This window comes from Varanus komodoensis, unplaced genomic scaffold, assembly GCF_004798865.1.
Source record: "Varanus komodoensis strain SLA01 unplaced genomic scaffold, ASM479886v1 scaffold14_3, whole genome shotgun sequence".
Lineage (NCBI taxonomy): Eukaryota > Metazoa > Chordata > Lepidosauria > Squamata > Varanidae > Varanus > Varanus komodoensis.
The window spans coordinates 1,674,510-1,693,951 of NW_025335439.1; the positions used below are offsets into that span (position 1 = coordinate 1,674,510).

The 19,442-nt window shown below is 42.9% G+C and overlaps 1 protein-coding gene across 4 annotated transcripts; it reads left to right on the plus strand.

Annotated features, from left to right (window-relative positions):
• Positions 1 to 719: 719 nt before the first annotated feature.
• On the plus strand, positions 720 to 19,291 carry RIPK1 (receptor interacting serine/threonine kinase 1). Of its 4 annotated transcripts, none has more exons than XM_044424567.1 (12): positions 720 to 872; positions 3,075 to 3,277; positions 4,914 to 5,067; positions 6,207 to 6,344; positions 7,462 to 7,690; positions 7,786 to 7,935; positions 10,554 to 10,630; positions 10,755 to 10,845; positions 12,116 to 12,649; positions 13,624 to 13,692; positions 17,827 to 17,973; positions 18,843 to 19,291. In XM_044424567.1, the coding sequence occupies exons 2-12, from the start codon at positions 3,126 to 3,128 to the stop codon at positions 19,145 to 19,147; spliced, it is 2,046 nt and encodes a 681-aa protein (XP_044280502.1). In that variant the 5' UTR covers positions 720 to 872; positions 3,075 to 3,125; the 3' UTR covers positions 19,148 to 19,291. The 4 variants fall into 4 exon arrangements, with proteins under 4 accessions (XP_044280502.1, XP_044280501.1, XP_044280503.1 ...); XM_044424566.1 differs by having other exon boundaries at positions 721 to 872; positions 12,116 to 12,715; XM_044424568.1 differs by lacking the exon at positions 13,624 to 13,692 and having other exon boundaries at positions 721 to 872; positions 12,116 to 12,715.
• Positions 19,292 to 19,442: the final 151 nt, after the last annotated feature.

The following is a 19,442-nucleotide window of genomic DNA, read 5'->3' on the forward strand; positions in this document are numbered from 1 at the left end:
CCCTAGGAATGTGTGTACAGAAGCGGAGATTTGGTACAATCCAAATTGCTACAGAACTCTTTGCATGCCCCTGCACACTTGTTTTATGGGACCTACACAGAGCTATTCCTCTGGAATGGGCTCACAAAGTATTATGTGGCACCTAGAACAACCAATTGAATGTGCCATTAGCTTTGGAGGACTAGAATCCACTTCCTCAGCGATATACACCGTGGCCAGATAGATGCATGTGGATAAAAGGGGGGGGGGATGTAAACACAGGAGGCCAAAGGAGCATGAAATGCAAGAGCTACCTTTTGTGATGTGCTCCTAAAACTCGAAAACAAGCCAAAGAGGCAATGCACTTCCACAAAAGCAACCTTTTGACGATCACACGAACTTTTTCACCCTCGCTGTTGTTGGGCTTTTTCTTCTTTCGTGGGATTTTTTTTTAACGTAACCGCTGCCTTGGGGAAATCCCTCCTCTTGATTAAGCCTGACATGAATAGGATCAAACGGGTTGATAACATTCTACGTCACCCGTTTCACGCTTTGAGGTCGAATTTGATCACCAAAGCCGCCCCCTTTCCCTCCCAGACTTCTGCAGCGGGATCGGAACGCCGCGCGGTTCACCCAAACGCTGCCCCCTTTCAGCAGACCAGTGCGTGGATCATAGGCCGGGATGGGCTTGCGTGCTCTTTTTGTCATCACTTGACTCCACCCCGGCGGAAAAAAAAATTCAGCGAAGCAGGAAGAAATCCACCAGCCGGGCGTGCTCTGTGTCTCGGCCGGTTTCGGGAGGAGGAGAAGGGGAGACACCCAAGCGCGAGGGGATCCCCACCCCCGGCACGGGGCGTACAAAACGGGGCGTCCTGCTCGGGGAGAAGAGAAAGGTAAAAGCGCTGTTGGTTGTCACGTCTTTCTTTCTCGTTTGAACACGATTCGGTCGTGCGCCAAGGGATCCCCACGGCGCCCTTCCGCTGTTCTTGGAGAGGTGCTGGAGAGATTTCGCTTACCGATCGTGGGGTTGGGGGAACTGCCCCACACAGCGGGAGAGATACCGAAGGGAACTGAGAAAGCTCCCTTGTTGTTCAGCTGGTGCAGTCGACTTCCTGATGCGGTGGTTGAAGGAAGGAGGGAGATGCCCTCGAAAACGAAACTAGATTTCCAAGTTGCCGACGTTCGGTCCAAAAAGTTTAGGCGAGCGCTTCCCCATCGTGGTGCCGTCTGAAATTTCGACAGGCTCGCAGACAGTTTGCTGAATTGTTTGTGTTGCGGGTTGTGTGTGTGTGTGTGTGTGTGTGTGTGAGAGAGAGAGAGAGAGAGAGAGAGAGAGAGAGAGAGAGAGAGAGAGAGAGAGAGAGAGAATATTTTTATCTGGTTTGGCCCCCAGGTAGTAAAAAGTTGCGAGCAGCACAGTTTCTTCGATTATTTCTCAGCCCTTGCAAACTTAGAATTGGAGTGGAGTGGGGAGGGGGAGGGGGCAGGTGAAAGGGGGCAAGTGCTGTGGGCATGCTAACATTGCGAGTTTAAAAAGAGAATCCAGTGGACCGTTGACCAAAAGCTACTGTGACTTAAAGTCAATCCTAGGTACGTTGAGACAGAAGTTCCACAATTCCTAGCATGCCCCAGTTAGCATGGATACCTGGAGGAATGCTGGGAATTGTAGAAATTTTGCCTCACCAGGTGTGCATAGGGTTGTGCCTTTAAGAACATAACAGAAGAACAGCTGGATAGCTGTGTACAGAGGCCGGCCAATTGCAGGGGGTGTACAACTTCAAGCTTGGGGGACAAATCAGACCCAAATGACCATGCCCCCTTCTTGTGAACCCTCCCCCTTGGGTGATTTCTCATCTTTTGTATGTTTCTTTCTCTGTTTGGAAAGTTTACGACAGGTCAGTATTAAGGCATAGCTCCTTGCAGTCAGAGCTTTAAGCTAAAACAAGTTGGCATGTTTTGTAATCTTAGCCCTGTCCCTTTTGGCTTCAGCATTGGAATTCATCCCTCAGCACGTTCTTCAAAATGTAAATCAGCTTCCTGGCTGCAAGAAGTTAAGACCCCAATCTAGTTGATCATAGTGGTTCATTAGATTTCTCCAGAAAGACCATACACAGGACATGAGCACAGGAAACCCACCTGCTCATTTTCTCATCAATGCCTCTGATACTGGAAGTAATGTAGAGCCATTATAACTAGTAGCCATTAGGAACATAAGAGGAGTCATGCTGGATCAGACCATTCTGTTCACACAGTGGCCAGCAACTGCCCACAGGAAACCAAGAAGTGGGACAGCAGTGCATCAGTTCTCTCCAGCCCATGTTCCCCAGCAACCTGGGCATGGTGCCTCTTATACAGGAGGTAGCAGATAGTCATCGGGACTAGTAGCCATTGGTTTCTTTCATGGCAACAAATCCATCTAATCCCCACTTAACACCCCGCCCCCCACACACTCACACACATTTAGATTGGTGACCATTGCTACAAGGAGTTAATGTCATTGTTTAGCAGTACACTGTACGAATAAGTACTTTCTTCTGTCTGTCTAGAATCTCCCACCAATTTGCTTCATGGGATAATCCCACTGGGTTCTAGCATGATGAGAGAGGGAGGAAAAAATGTCTCCCTGACTACCTTTCTACATCATGCATTACTTTGGATGCATGTTATAGCCCCTTCGTTTGCCTTTTCTGTAAGCTAAACAGTCCCAGATGCTGTAGCTTTCCTCATATGGCAATAACTATTTTAAGGTACACTTGTGTGCATGTTTATGCACACACACACACACACACACACACACAGCCTACAATTCCCAGCATGCTGTGACCAGGTGTGCACCTTGGGGCAACACCATCAAGCAATTCCTAGCTGATCTGTAGTATGGCACAAATCATCCAAACTTTGGAGGGATGCTAAAAAAATTAAATGCTAAATGATCAAAATTCTTAGGTTGTACACGTATCTGGGCATGGGCCTCCCAGACCATCTAGTCTGACCTCCAGCTCCAGCCAGCTCTGCTCATGTAATCCCCAACATTGTGGCCACAAGTTACAGAGCAGAAAGATCAACCTTAATGCCTTGTCTTTTTCATGTTACAGGTCCCAGATTTCTTTTTCATGAATTGACAAGCTTCCCTTTGAACTGTAAACATGTCGTTGGTAGACATCCAGATGAATTCAGAGGACTTATTACAAAAAGAGCAGCTGGATGCTGGTGGATTTGGAATGGTTTCTTTGTGTTACCACAAGAGGCACGGGCTGGTGGTATTAAAAACAGTGTACACCGGGCCTCAACGTACAGAGTAAGTTGAAGAAAGCACGGCCCTTGCAAGCAGGGGAGAGCAGACCAGAGCTGTCTGTCATCAAGCTCCTGATGATTCCTGGCATTTCTGCATGGATTGTCTCTTTCCCTAACTTTGCCAGTAATTAGCTTGCCCAGAGATTCACCCCTAAGGCAGTAATTCCCAAACTATGCACTATAAGAGCATAAGAATACTTTTTCTGGATCAGACCAAAATAGGGTTGCAAGATCCCGTGGAATCTGGCTCACTTCTGTTTGTTGAACTTCTTTCTCATGCTCAGCCCTGGCACAGGAAGCGATCCGAGCCGGAGGAAGTCTGCAAAGGCTTCTGAATGCTAGTGAAGTCCCTCTTGCGCAACCCAGCAGCACCCTTCCTGTACAGTACATGGAGCATAAGCAAAGCCTGCAAGTCACAAGAAGAGGAGTGCTATTGTTCAGCTTTTGTGTGGGCTCAATTCTTGGTAGACACCCATATGAACACTCACTGCCAAGGTGGACTCGGGGCCCTAGAAAGGAGCTGAGCCAAGGGAATTCAAGGGATTTCCGCCCTAAAGCAGGTGCTGCAAACATCCCTAGACCCAGCCGTCCACCTGGGTCCAGCTCTTTGTAATCCCCGGCCATTGACATGATGGCTGGAGGTGATATGAGCTGTAATGAAAAGCATTTGAACGGTCTACTTTTTAAGGTGCATTGTCACATATTGATTGATTTATTTCTTACTTATGTGTATTCTTCTGTATGGTTATTTTGCATGCCACCTTGAAAAGAAGGACTATAAATCATTTTAAATAAGTGAAACAATACTCCTGTCTCATCTAGTCTGGGGCATCTCATGCATATGCTTCTGAGGAGCCCACAGAGCAAGGTATGAAGGTGGTCACCCTCCCCAGCAACTGGTAACCCCATTAATTAAACAGGGATGGGTTCCTGTGAGCACCAGTTGTTCACCATGGAGGTGACTTGTTACATCTGTGCATGATGCTCTGCTCCATTGTTGCTATCTTCCAGCCAGCCTTTACTGCAACTGAGGAAGTCAGTCTCATCTCTGCATAAAGATCTGATTCCAGATGTGAGAGGACTCTTCACAAGTTGCCTCTGAGTGGGACCCTTACTGGATCAGAGAGTTCTCAGTTGTCTTTCCTGATGGTGGTGGCGGAAGCAAATGTTCCGGTGAATGCCAGGCAGCTGGGACTGAGGAAGCTGTCATTTTAATTTCCCATAATGCTAGGGGCCCTCTGCCACTTGTCACCTTTTGGGTATAAGACTGAAACATATTTGCAGTTTTAGTCACCTCACTATTTTGAAAGATGCTCTTCAGCTAATGGAAATCTGGGGAAAATGGTGGCTTATAGGCGCCAACCATTTAGAATTCCATGGAAATTCTGTGATAATTAATCACCATCCAAGCAGAAGACAATGTTTCATCCAGCACAGCATTTGCAATTTCATTCATAGATTCTACTGCGGTTTCGTTCATAGGTCACCTCCCACTTTGACTTGTAACTTCAAATAGTTCACAGGGTTAGGTTAGAGTTTGAGAGTTGATAGTTTAAAATTTTATCAAACTCTTAGATCAATAGTCCTCCGCTGCTTTTGACAGTCAGGCACATGGCAATCCTGCTGTATTTGTTTTTCAGATGTAATACTTCCCTTTTGGAAGAAGGCAAGATTATGTACAAACTGAATCATGATCGTGTGGTGAAGCTACTGGGTGTCATTTTGGAAGATGGCAATTATTCCCTTGTGATGGAATATGTACGCAAAGGGAATCTGATGACCGTACTAAAGGCAGTGAGTAGATAGCATGATTAATAACTTGCATAGAAACCACCCAGCAATCTTGAGATGGTGCCTAAAGAGGAAACTCAGTACTCAGAATTTTGAGGATCATTCTTATCTTTGTTTTGTTTGTTTTTTTTTGGTATATTTGTGTTGCAGTGAAATGGGTTTAGGACTTCCAATAACCCAGTGAATCAGGTACACTATCACGTAAGAAGCCAGAAACAAAAGAGTGGCGAGTCCTCAGCTCCCATTCATAAGCAAAACTGTTTGCTCTTCTTGGGAAAAATGTTCTGCAGTCTTAACGAATGGTGTCAGTAGAGCCATTCTGTTAAATATATATCTTGAAGACAGATTTCCAAAGAATGTGGAAAGCTTGGCAGTAAACCAGAAGGAATAATATAGAAATGCAACTATTCAGATAAAGCCATGCAGAAATATGATTAATATACTTTGGGTACATCTATACTCATTTAAACAGAAAAAAAAATCCTACAACTTGTTTCTAGCTGCTATGAAGTTTTTTACTTTTTCCTAGAAAAGCAAAAGTAGCTAGAAGAAGCAATGTGTGGGTGTCATCTATTTACTTTCCTTTAATGAATATTAATCCTAAAGGGGCAGAAGGTAGATAAGGATCTATCAATTGTTTTCTGGCTGATTCCTGGTGAACTGCTAAGGCTACCTCATTTCCGATGGTTTAGCAACAGCAGCAACACAGCAGTCTCATTGCCACTATTACTTAGCTGTTCTCAATTATATTGCTAAAATGAAGAAAGTTCTTGGGCTCCCCAGGAATGTTTTTTTTTTTTTTCTGCAGAAACACTCCCTTCACTCAAAATGAATACTTGGGCTTGTAGTAATTTAATTCTCACTCTGGTTCTTGTGCATCTTGTTCTGGATGGTGGCTCTTTTGATGTTCCAGTTTTTTAAAAAAACCGTGCACAGTACAGATCTCTGCTCAGCTTTTCATCCATTCCTGAGGGAAGTTCTATCAGTATGGGGCTAAATAAGTCAGTCATTTTTTAAAAAACATAAATAAAGTAAAGTAGATTCATTTCACTGACCTGCCTCCTAATTGTGGCAGGTGCAACTAAACACATAGCATCGATCCACTTTTTTGAAACATTCTGCTGTTTTTTATATTCTTGCAGACCCCAATTCCTTTGTCTGTGAAAGGACGCTTCATCCTGGAGATCACTGAAGGAATGCTGTACTTAACCGAGCAAGGCTTAGTGCACAAAGACCTAAAGCCAGAAAATATCCTTGTAGATGAAGACTTTCACATCAAGGTACCATGGGAACAAAACTCCTGGCTTGGTTCATCAAAGGGTGATAGGACTTCGTCAGATATGTGTGGATACTGGAGAAAATGTGCTAGTCTGTTTGGCTCTACACAATAGTGTTTCTTTCACTGGATGCGGTGTGCTGGGCAGAGAAACTAATATGGCCTCCTTCTCCTATTATCCTCAGCACAGTCTGTTTCTGTTAAGTTGTTTTCTCTCAGCCAGTTCACTTGCAGTATCAAAGCTGGGCGGAGGGGAAACACAGTGAAAGGTACCAAACTAAGTCAAGGCAGGCATGTTTTCCTCCCTTCCCGGACAGGTTCCTTTTAGTATAAGGTTGATTCTCAGATGGGAAGGTGAGCATTTAATAAGCATGCACAGACGCCTCTTGGCTCTTAGGGGGCAGTGTAACTTGAGAGCTGGTGTCATAAAACAGGGGAACTGAATAGTCTGGCAGACTGACTCACTCTTCTGTGGGGTCCGTTTGTTTGTAAAGACTCTCCGGTGAGTAATAAAGCACCGGTGAGTAATAAAGCAATCCATGCCGTCTGCTTTATCATCTTAAAGATATGACACAAAATGGATGGGAAGAGGGAAAAGCAAGATCAGGCAAGGGCTCTTAGTTACTGAATTTTTAGAAATGCCAGCTGGCATGTTGTGCAGGAATCCTAGGAGGAGACCACAATTGGCTTCAGAAGGTGCAAGGACAACAGGCCTCCTCCGATAGTGAAGACTCAACATTCCTGGGTTGGATGTCAGTGTGGCAGGAAAGCAAGTGCATCATGAGGCACCTTTCCACCTATACATTTGAGCAAAAGAAAATATGCAGTAGCCAATTTACCTGGATAGTTTGTATTCTTTTCCTGGTCCAAAAGGAGGGCAGAAATCAGAAGAAAAGGAGAGGTTGTTTTCATGTTTAAATCCATGGGCTGGATTTGGCTCTGGCAATGTAAAACCTGCCATATTTAATGAAGTGCTCAAATGGTTCATGGATGGAGACTTTGGAAAATGTTTGCTCTCACACCAAGTGTGTGTTGCCTGTCAGAGGGCGCTGGTAGTCCTGTGATGCTGGCTGCTTGCTCTTTCCTTTCCCACCCAAACTGTTCTCCCTCCTGTCTTGCAGATAGCCGACCTTGGTGTGGCCTGCTTCAAAAACTGGAGCAGGCTGACTAAAGAGGAGACCAGCCGGCAGAGGAAAATCAAATGTAGCTCCAAGAGCAATGCTGGCACCCTTTTCTACATGGCCCCAGAACACTTGATGGATATCAACACTACCCCCGTGGAAAAATCTGACGTTTACAGCTTTGGCATAGTCTTATGGGCCATTTTTGCTGACAAAGAACCTTATGAGAGTAAGTCTTCGCAATCAAGCATGGCGACCGTATTTCTCACTGCATGCGCCCAAATTCATTTTAGCCACATTCAATCCTTTTCTGTTCCTCCCCAGATGCTGTAAATGACATGCATGTGTGCTTCTGTGTCATGCATGGGGACAGGCCACTCATAGATGAAATACAAAATAATTGTCCAAAAGTAATTATTACTTTAATGAAAGATTCCTGGAAACAAAAGCCAGAGGAGCGTCCAACTTTTGCAGGTAGTGAAAGGTTATTTTCCTTTAAAAGATAATGTTAGTGTATGTTTTTGCATTTTTTAACAAATCTGGTTACCAATGTGTTGTCATGTTGAGCTAACAAGGTCTTTATCGCATGAGAAGGATGAGACAGAAATGCTGTGTTCTGCTGAACTAGTGTAAACCAGCCTCCAGCCCTTTTTTAAAAAACACCAAACAATAATCAACAGTAAAAAATAAAGGAAACAGTAGTAAAGTTAGCCGAAGGTTTTCTGAATAATTAAAAAGGGCATTTGGAAAGCAGTGAGAATGGATGTAATGGGCCTGAAGATGGTACTCTGCTAAGCAGACCTCACTCTACATAGTCTTCAGTCTACGTCCTGAAAGCTGTGGCACAGAGATCCTTGTAAATTCTTGTTCTCTTTTTAAAGGAGGGGCCAGTCCCACATGTCACAACTACATCTAAGCATAATTTCTCAGCTACATCCACTTACCCAAATTGGGGATGGGGAACCTTCTTCACCCTAAGACTGAATTCAGTTTTGGGAGGTTCTAAGGAGGCTCCACTTCAGTGATGGACTCAGCTGGAAGCAAAAGGGCCAGACCCTTAGAAGCCTTTGAAGAGCCATTTCAATCTTTTAGAATGGGTGTAAAACTTCATAAAAGCCAGGAAAGCACCAGACAATTGGTGGTTAAGGGAGGGGGCATAGCCATTTGGACAAGCCGAGAAAGTCAAACTGGGACTCCAAGAGGGTCAGATTTAGCCCACACACATGCAGTTCCCCATCTCTGATCCAAATTTAGGTTTGTGGTGTGTTGTATAAAACCAAACCAATGGCCCCATGAACCCATACCTCTTTTGAGTAAAATTTCTACACATTATGGGATAGCTATTGATTTTTGAGGCTCCCAGTGAAAGTCTAGGACAAAGGACAAAGAGCAGGGTTCTACGTAATGAAAGAGGATTCTGTTTTCCTTGCTTTATTACTTCTAGGCCCAATTTTTCAGCAGTTGAGTAAAGGTTTTTTCACCAGTAGAATTTTAACTTTTGCATGAATCCACCATGTCTCCAACAATTGTATGAATTAATGTTCCTCAAAGTGGTCTGAAATTATATAAAGTATGACCATTTGGATTATGGTACTTTTCCTCATAGGCTATTTATTAATTTCATTTCTATACTGCTCAAGAACTTTAGCTCTCTGGCTGGTTCACAACAATTAATCAGCTATAAAGGATAGAATTAAAATACCAACACAAAAAACACAATATAAAGTGTGCAAATTTAAAGCAGCTAAAATTCGAATATACAAAAATATAATACAAGGAAAGCATTCCCATTATAAACCAGACCTAATTAAAAACAGTAGACCTAATCCAACATATGCCGATAAATGCTTGGGAATAAAGGACAGTTTTAATTTGACACTAAGAAGATTTTTATTTATTTATTTTTATTAAAACATTTTTATGCCGCCCCATTCGCCGACGCCTCGGGGCGGCTTACAACAATAAATTAAAAGAAATTATAATAAATTACAATAAATATAAACATTAAATTAAAAATACAAAAATACAATATAAAATAAGAAGACAATATTGGTGCCAGATGGGCCTCAGTGGGGAGATCATTCCACAATTGGGATGGCCCTCCTTTTCCTTGCCTCTTTCTGGACCTCCTGTGGAGGTGACGATCAGTGGAAGGTTCCAGATGAAGATTGTAGGGTCCAGGTAGATTGAGGTCAGGAGAGGCGTTCCATCAGGAATTGAGGTTCCAAGCCATGTAGAGCTGTATAGGTTAAAACCAGCACCTTGAATTGTACTCAGAAGCATATAGGCAGCCAATACGTGTGGGCCAGAGTTGATATATATTCAGACCTTCTGGTCCCAGTTATTAATCTGACTGTCACTTTTTGCACAAGCTGCAACTTCTGAACAGTCTTCAGGGGCAGCCTCACATAAAGTGCATTGCAGTAATCTAATTTGGAGATGACTGGACCATAGATTCTTAGACTAAAGCTGCCCCTGTCTAGATAGAGGCATAACTAGGCCACCAGTTAAAGTGAGCAGAAGGCATTCCATGCCACTGAAGCCACCTGAGCCTCAAGTGACAAAGATGGAACAAGGAGCACCTCAAACTATGAGGTGTTGGGAGAGTGCAACCCCATCCAGAACAGTCAGAGGGACCACCAGTGAACCAGTTTCTCAGTCTAGTCTGGACTGAGCTTCAGTTTATCAGCCCTCATCGAGTCCGTTATCGCTTCCAGACAGCAGTTCAGCACATCCACAGCCTGACCTGATGAGGATGTAAAGTTGGGACAGAGCTGTGTGTCATCAGCATACTAGTGGCAGTGCACTCCACAAATTCTAGACTACCCCACTCAGTGGTTCTGTGTAGGTGTTAAATAGCATGGGGGATAAGACCAACCCCTGAGAAACCTCATGATGGAGAGTCCATGGGGCGAGCAGTGTTCCCCAACCACCCCCCACCCCCCTCTGCTGCTGCCCATGCAAATGGGAGCAGAACCACTGCAATGCGGTACTGCCCACCCCCAACATAGACAGTTGCCCCAGCAGGATACCATGGTCAAGCAGCTGAGAGATCCAGGAGTTCTTACTAATATATGAATTCTTTACTACAGAAATCAGTTTGACATACACGCCATTTTACCAACAAAACTTTGAAGAGTTTGTTGAAGAGGATGTTAGAAAAATAAAAGTAAGTTATCTAAGATGTATGGTTCAAAGGAGGCATACTAAACCATGACTTTCTTATGTCTACTGTCCATAAATGTCAAGTGCTTCCCATGACCTCAAATGTTTTGTTCTGTTCTATGTAACAGGAAGTATACCCTGAACCAACTGAACTTGTGAAAAGGATGCAGTCCCTTGAAGTAGATGCTGTAGCAGAACCACCAGGGAGTGCCCAGATGGGTATTTATTTATTGGAAATAGTTTTATTCTGCCTTTCATCCAATAGTTTTGAGGATGGTGAACTTTGGTACATTACATACCAGCTTCCCTCACCTGATAGACTTGTCACATCCAGTCAGCCCCAACCAGCATGATGAATGGTTAGGAATGCTGGGAGTTGTAGTCTAAAATATCTGGAAGGCCCCAGGTGGGGGAAGGTAGTTGTATACCAGCTCTGTATAGTAAAAGTATAATCATATGAGGCAGCAGATAGAAACACAGTGTAAACTAAAGTATGAAAACACTTCAGAGGCCTGGAAACTTAAGCTGGCACTGGAAGGATTGTTGCATATTCACCAGGCACACCTCCTTAGGGGAGGTATTCCATAAGAGGGACATGACCACCCAAAATAGCCCTCTCCTTTAATATAACAACCTTCTATCAGAAAAAAAGCTTCAGTAGAAGATCTCAGGATGGGGGCAGAGTGGTACAATCAATTAATTTCGCTTGCCCTTCACTTGCCAATGTGAATGGACCTTATTTCAAATAACAATACAATGCCATTCTCTTATCCCCCAAAGTAAACACTAAATGCTTTATGTAGGTATTTTGCCTGCCAGACTGATTTTTTCTCTCTGTTGCCCTTTGTTTTAATCCTTTTTTAATTATGCTTTGAACTGACTGCCCTGGCTGCAGGATTCTTTTGCAATCAAGAGATCCCAGATTCAGTCCCTGGCATCTGCAGCTAGAAAGGATCAGCTGCCAGTTGATGAAGAAATCCTTTTTGCCTGAAAGCAAGGAGAGTCACTGCCTGTCACACTACTCAGGAGGCAAGACCAATAGGCTGACCTGGTTTATTCATTCATTCATTCATTCATCCATTCATTACATTTATATCCCACCTTTTTTCTTTTCAAGGAACTCAAGGCAGTTTACATAATTCACCTTCTCCTCTCAAGCTTAGCCTCACAACAACATCCCTGTGAGGAAGGTTGGACTGAGAGTCTATGAATGGCCCAAAGCTACCCTCTTAGCTCCATGGTTGAGCAGGGACTAGAACTTAAAAAATGATGGCAGTGCAATGAATTTCTCATGCTTACATCTTATGCATACCTACCCAGAAGTAAGTCTGAGTACAGTGGGACTGATGCCTAGGTACACGTGCACAGGATTTCAGCCCTAGTCTGTTCAATCCTCAGTAAGTCCCTCTTAATACAATGTTTCAGTGATGGTTCATTTTCAAGGAAACGTTGGCAAACCTACCAATCTAATCACTCCTCTGTCCTGCAGATCGGCCCAGTTCCTTGCACAGCTCACAGGGTCTTGCAGTGAACTCCATAGATGAAGCCCAGTTTGCAGCTTCCCCCAGTAACGAACCTGTGGAGAGCTGTGAACATACCTTCGAGCCCCCGATGACCTTGGAGAGGAAACTACAGGATGAGCTGAACTATCATGTGTATGGCAGCCGGATGGACAAGCCAGACAGCCATCCTGTGGTGTTCAGTGCTGCACTGGGAGAGGAGGAACACAGGAGAAAGATGTCCTATGGTCCATTTGCAAAGGGGCCTGTGGAGCCATACCTGAGACCTGAAAATCCTCGCTTAAACACAAGCCTTAGCAATCCCAACGCAGCCTGCTACAATGCATCATGGCAACCATCATCTACTGGAGCAACCCCGGAAAGGGGAAATATATTTTTGCCTCCAAATAGGATACATGGAGCAGAGCCTACAAATCTCAGAGCATCACTAAGTTCAGAAGATCTCTATGGATCCCATTCAACCAGTCTCTTCAATTTAAGTAAACCACCTGTGCCTGAATCTGGTATGGAACATTCAGCAAAGATAATTAATCCTTACCCTCTTGCCAAAAGTGTAAGGATAGAATCTGGTGAGTGAGTTGGTGCTGGTGGGAGGGGTTCTGCTCAAGGAGCAAAAAAGGCATACATTTCACTATAGCGACACTGAGAGTCAGCACGTCAGACTTACGTTATCCAGTTTGTCTGCTATGAGAATCCTGAGATTCAGAGCCCAGGAATCTGTTTTGAATACCAAAAATGAACTGAGCACAGTCCTTCAACACAAAATCCACTTCTAGTGGATTTACCATTTTTCATTTTGCTGCTGCTTTTGTTAAACAATTGGGAAATGGGAATAATTGCTGATCAGTTTAATTTACTCAGACATCTATCAGTGGATTGTGTACATCAAGTGGCAATAACACCAAATACATTTCAGTTCCAGGTTGTAAAAAAATGTGGAAAATTGAAAGGGGGCAAATGCTTCTGCGAGGCACTGTAATTACTCCTTTAGCTTTTTTAATCTTGTCCCTTCCTTCGTGGAGCCCAGAGCAGCATATCAGGTTCTCCCCACCACTTTGCCATAATATCATCACAACAACCCTGCAGGATAGCTTAGGCTGACATAGCAATTGATCTGAAATAAGCCAATGAGCTTCACTGGTCATGCAGATTTAAAGCTGGATCTCTCTGATTCTAGACTGGTGCTGCTACTATACTGTACTGTATATATACTATCTCTGTACTGAATAGACACTGGCAACAAAAATTTGCACAGGGGGAAATGGCTTGCAATTCAAGTGTTTAGTCCACAGAATGGATTTCTACCTCTTGGGAGGTTGATACATGCTCACCGTAGGTGGTCAGCTAGGTGGCCATTTACTGGCCTGCTGCATGATACAATACTAACATACTTTATCAAGTTAGTTTGCTGACAAGACCACTGTGAAGGTGCTATAATCATAGTTCTTATTATGATATGATTTCCATAATTGTTTAGATCCAAGGGAATCGCTTCCTTTTATGAAGACAAATTTTGCACATGCTTCTACATACAGAAAGAGTTCAGGTAAAAATGCAAACAATAAATTAACACAGGTGTTTTCTTAAAATGGACAAGATGAACTCTATAATTATGAGCAGTCTGATCAATCCAGAATCATAAGGCATTAATATCATTTCTTGGCTATGAAAACCCCAGAGTTACCAGCAAATCCGAGATGCTTGCAATCCCCAGGCTCTCAATTTACTTAAATGAAGAATTAATTTTAAACCTAGGAATATGTTTATTCATCCCATCAGTCCTAGGGCAATTCCAGGTGCAACCCAAAACCATCACACTGGTTGGTATAGCAAGGGTGAACAACTTGTGGCCCTCCAGATGTTTTATCCTGCAACTCCCATCATCCCTCACTATTAGCTCTACTGGTTAGGTCTGATGGGAGTTGTAGGCCAAAACATCTGGAGCGGCCATGTGTTGCTCACCCTTGTGTTAGAGCCTAATCTGTAACCAAGAGTCTAAACATAGACTTTATGACTTCAACATCTAGTCAGCTTTTCTCCCCCCCCCCCCCGCCGCCTTTTGCTTTTCTTCTTTGCCTTGCTTTTGTAATATCTGCTTGTTTATAATATTATTACCTATTGAAGAAACCTGTATCTTTCAATAGCTTGCACATTTTTGTAACCCTTCCGTTTCCTTTTTTTGCCCTAATATGGATGCAGGAGTACTCCTGTAATATTTGTGTGACATTTTTAGAGCAGTTATATTACACTGTACTGCATTGTGTTGAGCCTCAGCGTTAGGCTTACAGTTACGGTTAGGGCATATCTGATCAGTTTGAGATCCTCTCTGGCCTTCTGGCTTTTCCCTGATGGACATGCACTGTTTCCTTGCAATTGCCAAGCATTTGGTGATTTTTTAGGCTTTGCACAGATATTTTTTACCCATTCAAAAAGGTTGAAATGCCCCTTTTAAGGTTTAATTACCAGGAGTAAGAGCTTTAAGCTTAGATATACTGTTATTTCTGGAATTTTAGCACTGCTCCCTTTTGCCTTCAGCCTCACTCATCACTTGAATGCTTCTCCCAAGAGCATCTCTGAAACTGAATTCAACCCTCAGGATGAACAAGGTTTGACCCTCTTGCTCCAGTGCATGCATTTTCTTCCCATTTTATCATGGTACTAATTTAATTGTGTTACACTGACATCATACTGAAATAGTTTCCAAACCATACTAAAGTTAAATCAACCTTTTCTGTAGCAGTCCACAAATTATGAATCAGTTTGGTAGTCAAGTATTAATTTGTACTAGCCAACTGTGAACTCCGGTGCTGCTATGATAGCACAACAATATTATATACATTTGTCAACACATAACAATGTCTAATAGAATTGATGTTATAAATGTCAGGCTAAACCAGACATTTCTTTTTTTTAATTCCATAGCTTGTTAAAAAAGCAAACAAGTAAACATAGATAGCTATGCTGGTTCATGAAAAAAAACCACCCCAAATCCATATTTGGGCAATACTGTTACAGGAATCAAACAAAATGTCACAAAAATATGCAAGCTTTTGAGTCCTCCAGAACTCATTCTTCATCAGGCTAGTTGGTATAGGTCAGGGGTCAGCAACCTTTAACACTCAAAGAGCCATTTGGACCCATTTCCCACACAAAATACCGGGAGCCGCTAAACCCTTTTGACATCTAAAATGAAGATAACACTGCATATATCTTTTTTTACCTTAATGCTATGTATATCTTCATTATGATTTAGCTGCAGCTCTTGTTCAGTCACTAAAAACTGTTATTTTTAATCTTACATTATAAACTAGTAGGACTCCTTTCATATATTTTGAATAGAACAGCTTCCTGAAGAGTCAAAGTAAGTACTAAAGGGCTGCGTGCATTAAACAGCAAACCCCATAAGTTCGTCAGCAGTAAAAGCAAATGAATCTACCCATGTACCATTAAACGTTTGGTTTTCTTCAGAAACTTTTCTTAGATTTATCCATGGTTGGCCTATGGGGGGTGGGGGGGGCAAGGGGAGCTGCAGGTCCGCAGGTCACAGCTGTGCCTGAGATATAGGTGTGTTTAAACAGTCAAGTGCTGTGAATTGTGACCGGTCCCAAGCGCAGCTTTTAACATTCAGATGAAGGAGATTACATTGGGACAAAGAGAATCTTTTCAGCAGCATTTCGTTTTGTGTAACATGAGAGCCTGCAAGAAGCTTGTTTAGCAGAGGAATGTAGCAATTTACTTAACTAACTAGCACCCAGTTCCTGAGTGGAGCTTCGAGCAGATCAGTGGCTGTGCCGGCGCGTGTTTTGTGCGACGGAGCCACAGCAGAGGGATTCAAGAGCCACGTGCGGCTCCGGAGCCGCGGGTTGCCGACCCTTGCTATAGGTAGATCTCAAAATCTGGCCAGATAGTGTGACCATTAGTTTTACAGTTTAAACAGACTTAGTCTGTTTACAGAACCCACCCCCTCATGGGTGTCTAACCACCCATAGGCTTATACCTTAATGTTTTAGTCATTGGTAGGTGTAGCAGTTATCAGATTCCACATAATAGTGGATTCTGGAAGAGACAAGCAACTGCTGCTTTCCCATTCTGAAATAATAAAAGCTAGCTGTAATTAAAATTTGCTTCTTGCTCAAAAGAAACACACACGATCCTGAGTTGCTACAAAGCAGAATTACAGTAAAACATGCCAATCCTTATATTAACAAAGCCAGGTATTAATTTTAGGTAGCCTTCTACAACTTAGATGTCTTCAGATATTCCTATCATTCCCAACCAGCATGTCCAACAGGAATGTTGGGAGTTTTGGCCTAAAATATCTGGATGGACCCAGGTAGCAGAAGGCTGATTGAAAGCATCTTGAGGGAAGGTTGTTGTCTTTATGTGCCATCAAGTCATCTCTAAAAACATGTAATGAACTGAGCCCTGCTCAGTTTTGTACATTCAAGGCTGTAGCTTCCTTTATGAAGCCAATCCATCTCATATTTGGTCTTTCTTGTCTCCTGCCTTTCTCTAGCATGATGGTCTTCTGCAAGGACCTTTTCCTTCTCATAATGTGCCCTAAGTATGACAGTCTCAGTTTTGTCATTTTTGCTTCTAGGGAAAGCTCTAGTTTGATCTGATCTAGGATCCACTTTTTTGTCTTCTGTTCCTGCATATTCACAATGCTGTCCTCCAGCAACATGTAGATCTGACGTAGTCTTATGTAGCCAAAACTGTGCCATTCAGACAAAAGAAGCTGGGGGGGGGGCAGGGTCCCAAACTTTGCAGTACCAAAAAAAACATCTTAGAAGACTCCTAAATGGTAGTAGTAACTCAATGAGGTTTGAGCAGGCTAGGTGAACTTAGAAGGAATGAGTTCCCTTGGAAGTGAGAATGGAGTATCCTGTGAAAGAACATGGCTGGCTCGCTGCAACACTGAACAGGATCACTGTTCTACACTGCAATATTTGCTTGCAAGCTTCAGTTGTTAATTCTAAATACAGATTTGGGGAAGGAGCACTGACCATACTAGATGGTAGAATTGGGCCCTTCTGTTTGCTCCTTCCCATGCAAGTAGAAGAGAGTCCAGGATCCCCTTCTGTACTGCCATCTCTTTTATCCCCTTTCATAATGCCCAAACTAAAGTTTACTTAGACCTCTCAGAACCTTGACTGGCCAGATCTCATGAGACCCCAAGCTAATAAAAGCCATGTTCACTGACACAAAGCTCAGACTGTACTCTCTCTTTGCCTTAAAGGCCTGCTTATCTCAAACTTTTAAAACCGTAGTTTTTACATGGAAGATGAGATACTGTTCATGGGTCTGGAATATATAACTGACACAAGAGAACCTTTTGGCTAAAATGAAATAAAATAAGTCAAAGGGCTGATGTGATTTCAGCAACTGTTGGAGCACCAGTTGTACCAGTCATCCACCTAAGAAATAAATATGGTTGTGTGGATCTGCCCTTGGAATGTAAATTTTAGGATGGGAATTGTGCCTTCCTTGATTTATGTGAAAATACTTACCACATAAATGCAGTATGCAGAGAATGCAGTTCATTTTAAGTTTAAACATCTGTGAGCAATATTGATCAGTTTTTTGCTGCACTCCTGTTGCCCTTACCCTTGTTTTATCTATGTAGTTTTATTGTTGCTTTTAACAATACATTTTATGATCATTGCTATCTTCTATACAGAGGATTCTGCACAATTCGTCATTAATAATAGCAGAGGAATTCAAATAGGCTCCAACAACTACATGAAAATAAAAGAGCCAGTTCACCAAATAAGCAGTGCTCCAGCGAATGTTCCCTACAATTCTGTACATTACCAGAAGCTGTTTGGTAAGTAGAAGTGCAGTGGTTTTTCTTCCTTACTGGATGATCACTGCTTCTGAATGCTTAAATTTTGTTCATATACTTCTGTCCTGGATCATAAGGCTGAATCAAACAGAGGATCATCTAACATTTCAAGGTATTTGATGTGCAAACATTTATAAAGGGCTGATTAAAGAGTGTAGGAATGGATTGAGGAAAGCTCTGCCATGAAAATGGGAAACAGCCTCCAAGAAACGGTTGCTGTGATAACAAGGCAATCCTGCTTGAAGGAAGGTCAGGATACAGATGTAGTAAATAATGGGTAAGCTCTTCCACTGTTAAAGACTTTGGATAGCCCTCTTCCCTCTGAAAAAGTGCATGAGGGGAGCATGGGTTGCACAAGTTAGCTGTGCCCCACAGGGCAACTCCACGCATCCTGTTGACCAATGATAATATTTGTGGGGGGTCATTGGATTACATAGAATGTATGGCCTACATGTAGAGAGGTTCACTTGTAGAGCACCTCAACATGAAGGGGTATTTTGATTACCTCCAGTGGATTCTATCTTCAACTCCAGTGGATTCTCTCGATACTGTTCAGACAGCACGCACACTGCCCTGCTTCGCATGCTGGCTGAATGTGGGCACAACAGAGTGGGCCTGAGCATAAATGCAATGGCACATAGAATCACAGAACAATAGAGTTGGAAGGCGTCAATAAGCCCATTGGGTTCAATCCCCACTTCACTGCTGGTCTCCAAGGTAAAGTATCCCAAATAGATGGCTGTCTAACAGGCTAAGAATGGCTCTGAATCTGGCCCTCCTCGTTTCTAAGAGTAGAGGAAAACTGTAGTTGCTCATAACCTAAACGTCTCTCACCCTTTTTCTACCACCAGAGAGTGCTGTTCTTGCTTCCGATATACACCTGAACCTTGTGCGGGACAACTTGGCAAAACAGTGGAAACATTGTGCACGTAAGCTGGGCTTCACTGACCCAGAGCTGGATGAAATTGATCATGACTATGAGCGAGATGGACTAAAAGAAAAAGTTTACCAAATGTTTCAACGTTGGCTGATGAAGGAAGGCAGCAAAGGGGCTACTGTGGGAAAGCTGGCCTTGGCTCTCTATGCTTGCAGGAGGATAGACCTTCTTAACAGCCTTGTAAAAACAACCCAGGAATCTGAAATGAGTAACAAATGAGAAGTAAAATAGCAGGAGAATGCTATTATTTTGAGGAGAATGTTCTCTGAGGAACTCACGGATGTTTCGCTTTGATAGCCAGTATCAACATCTGATGCTACCAGGTGCCATTCCAGCATAAAAATGAAGATATAAGATACGGTGGAGTGCTTGTCTGTTGCATTTGATTAGCAACCTGGAACACTGCCAAGAGCACTGCCAAGAAAATTGAAATGTTTGCCTTTTTAGAACCTGTTGCCAAATTATTGCCTTTATATAATTGCAATAAAAACATTACTATAAAATGGGCACAACA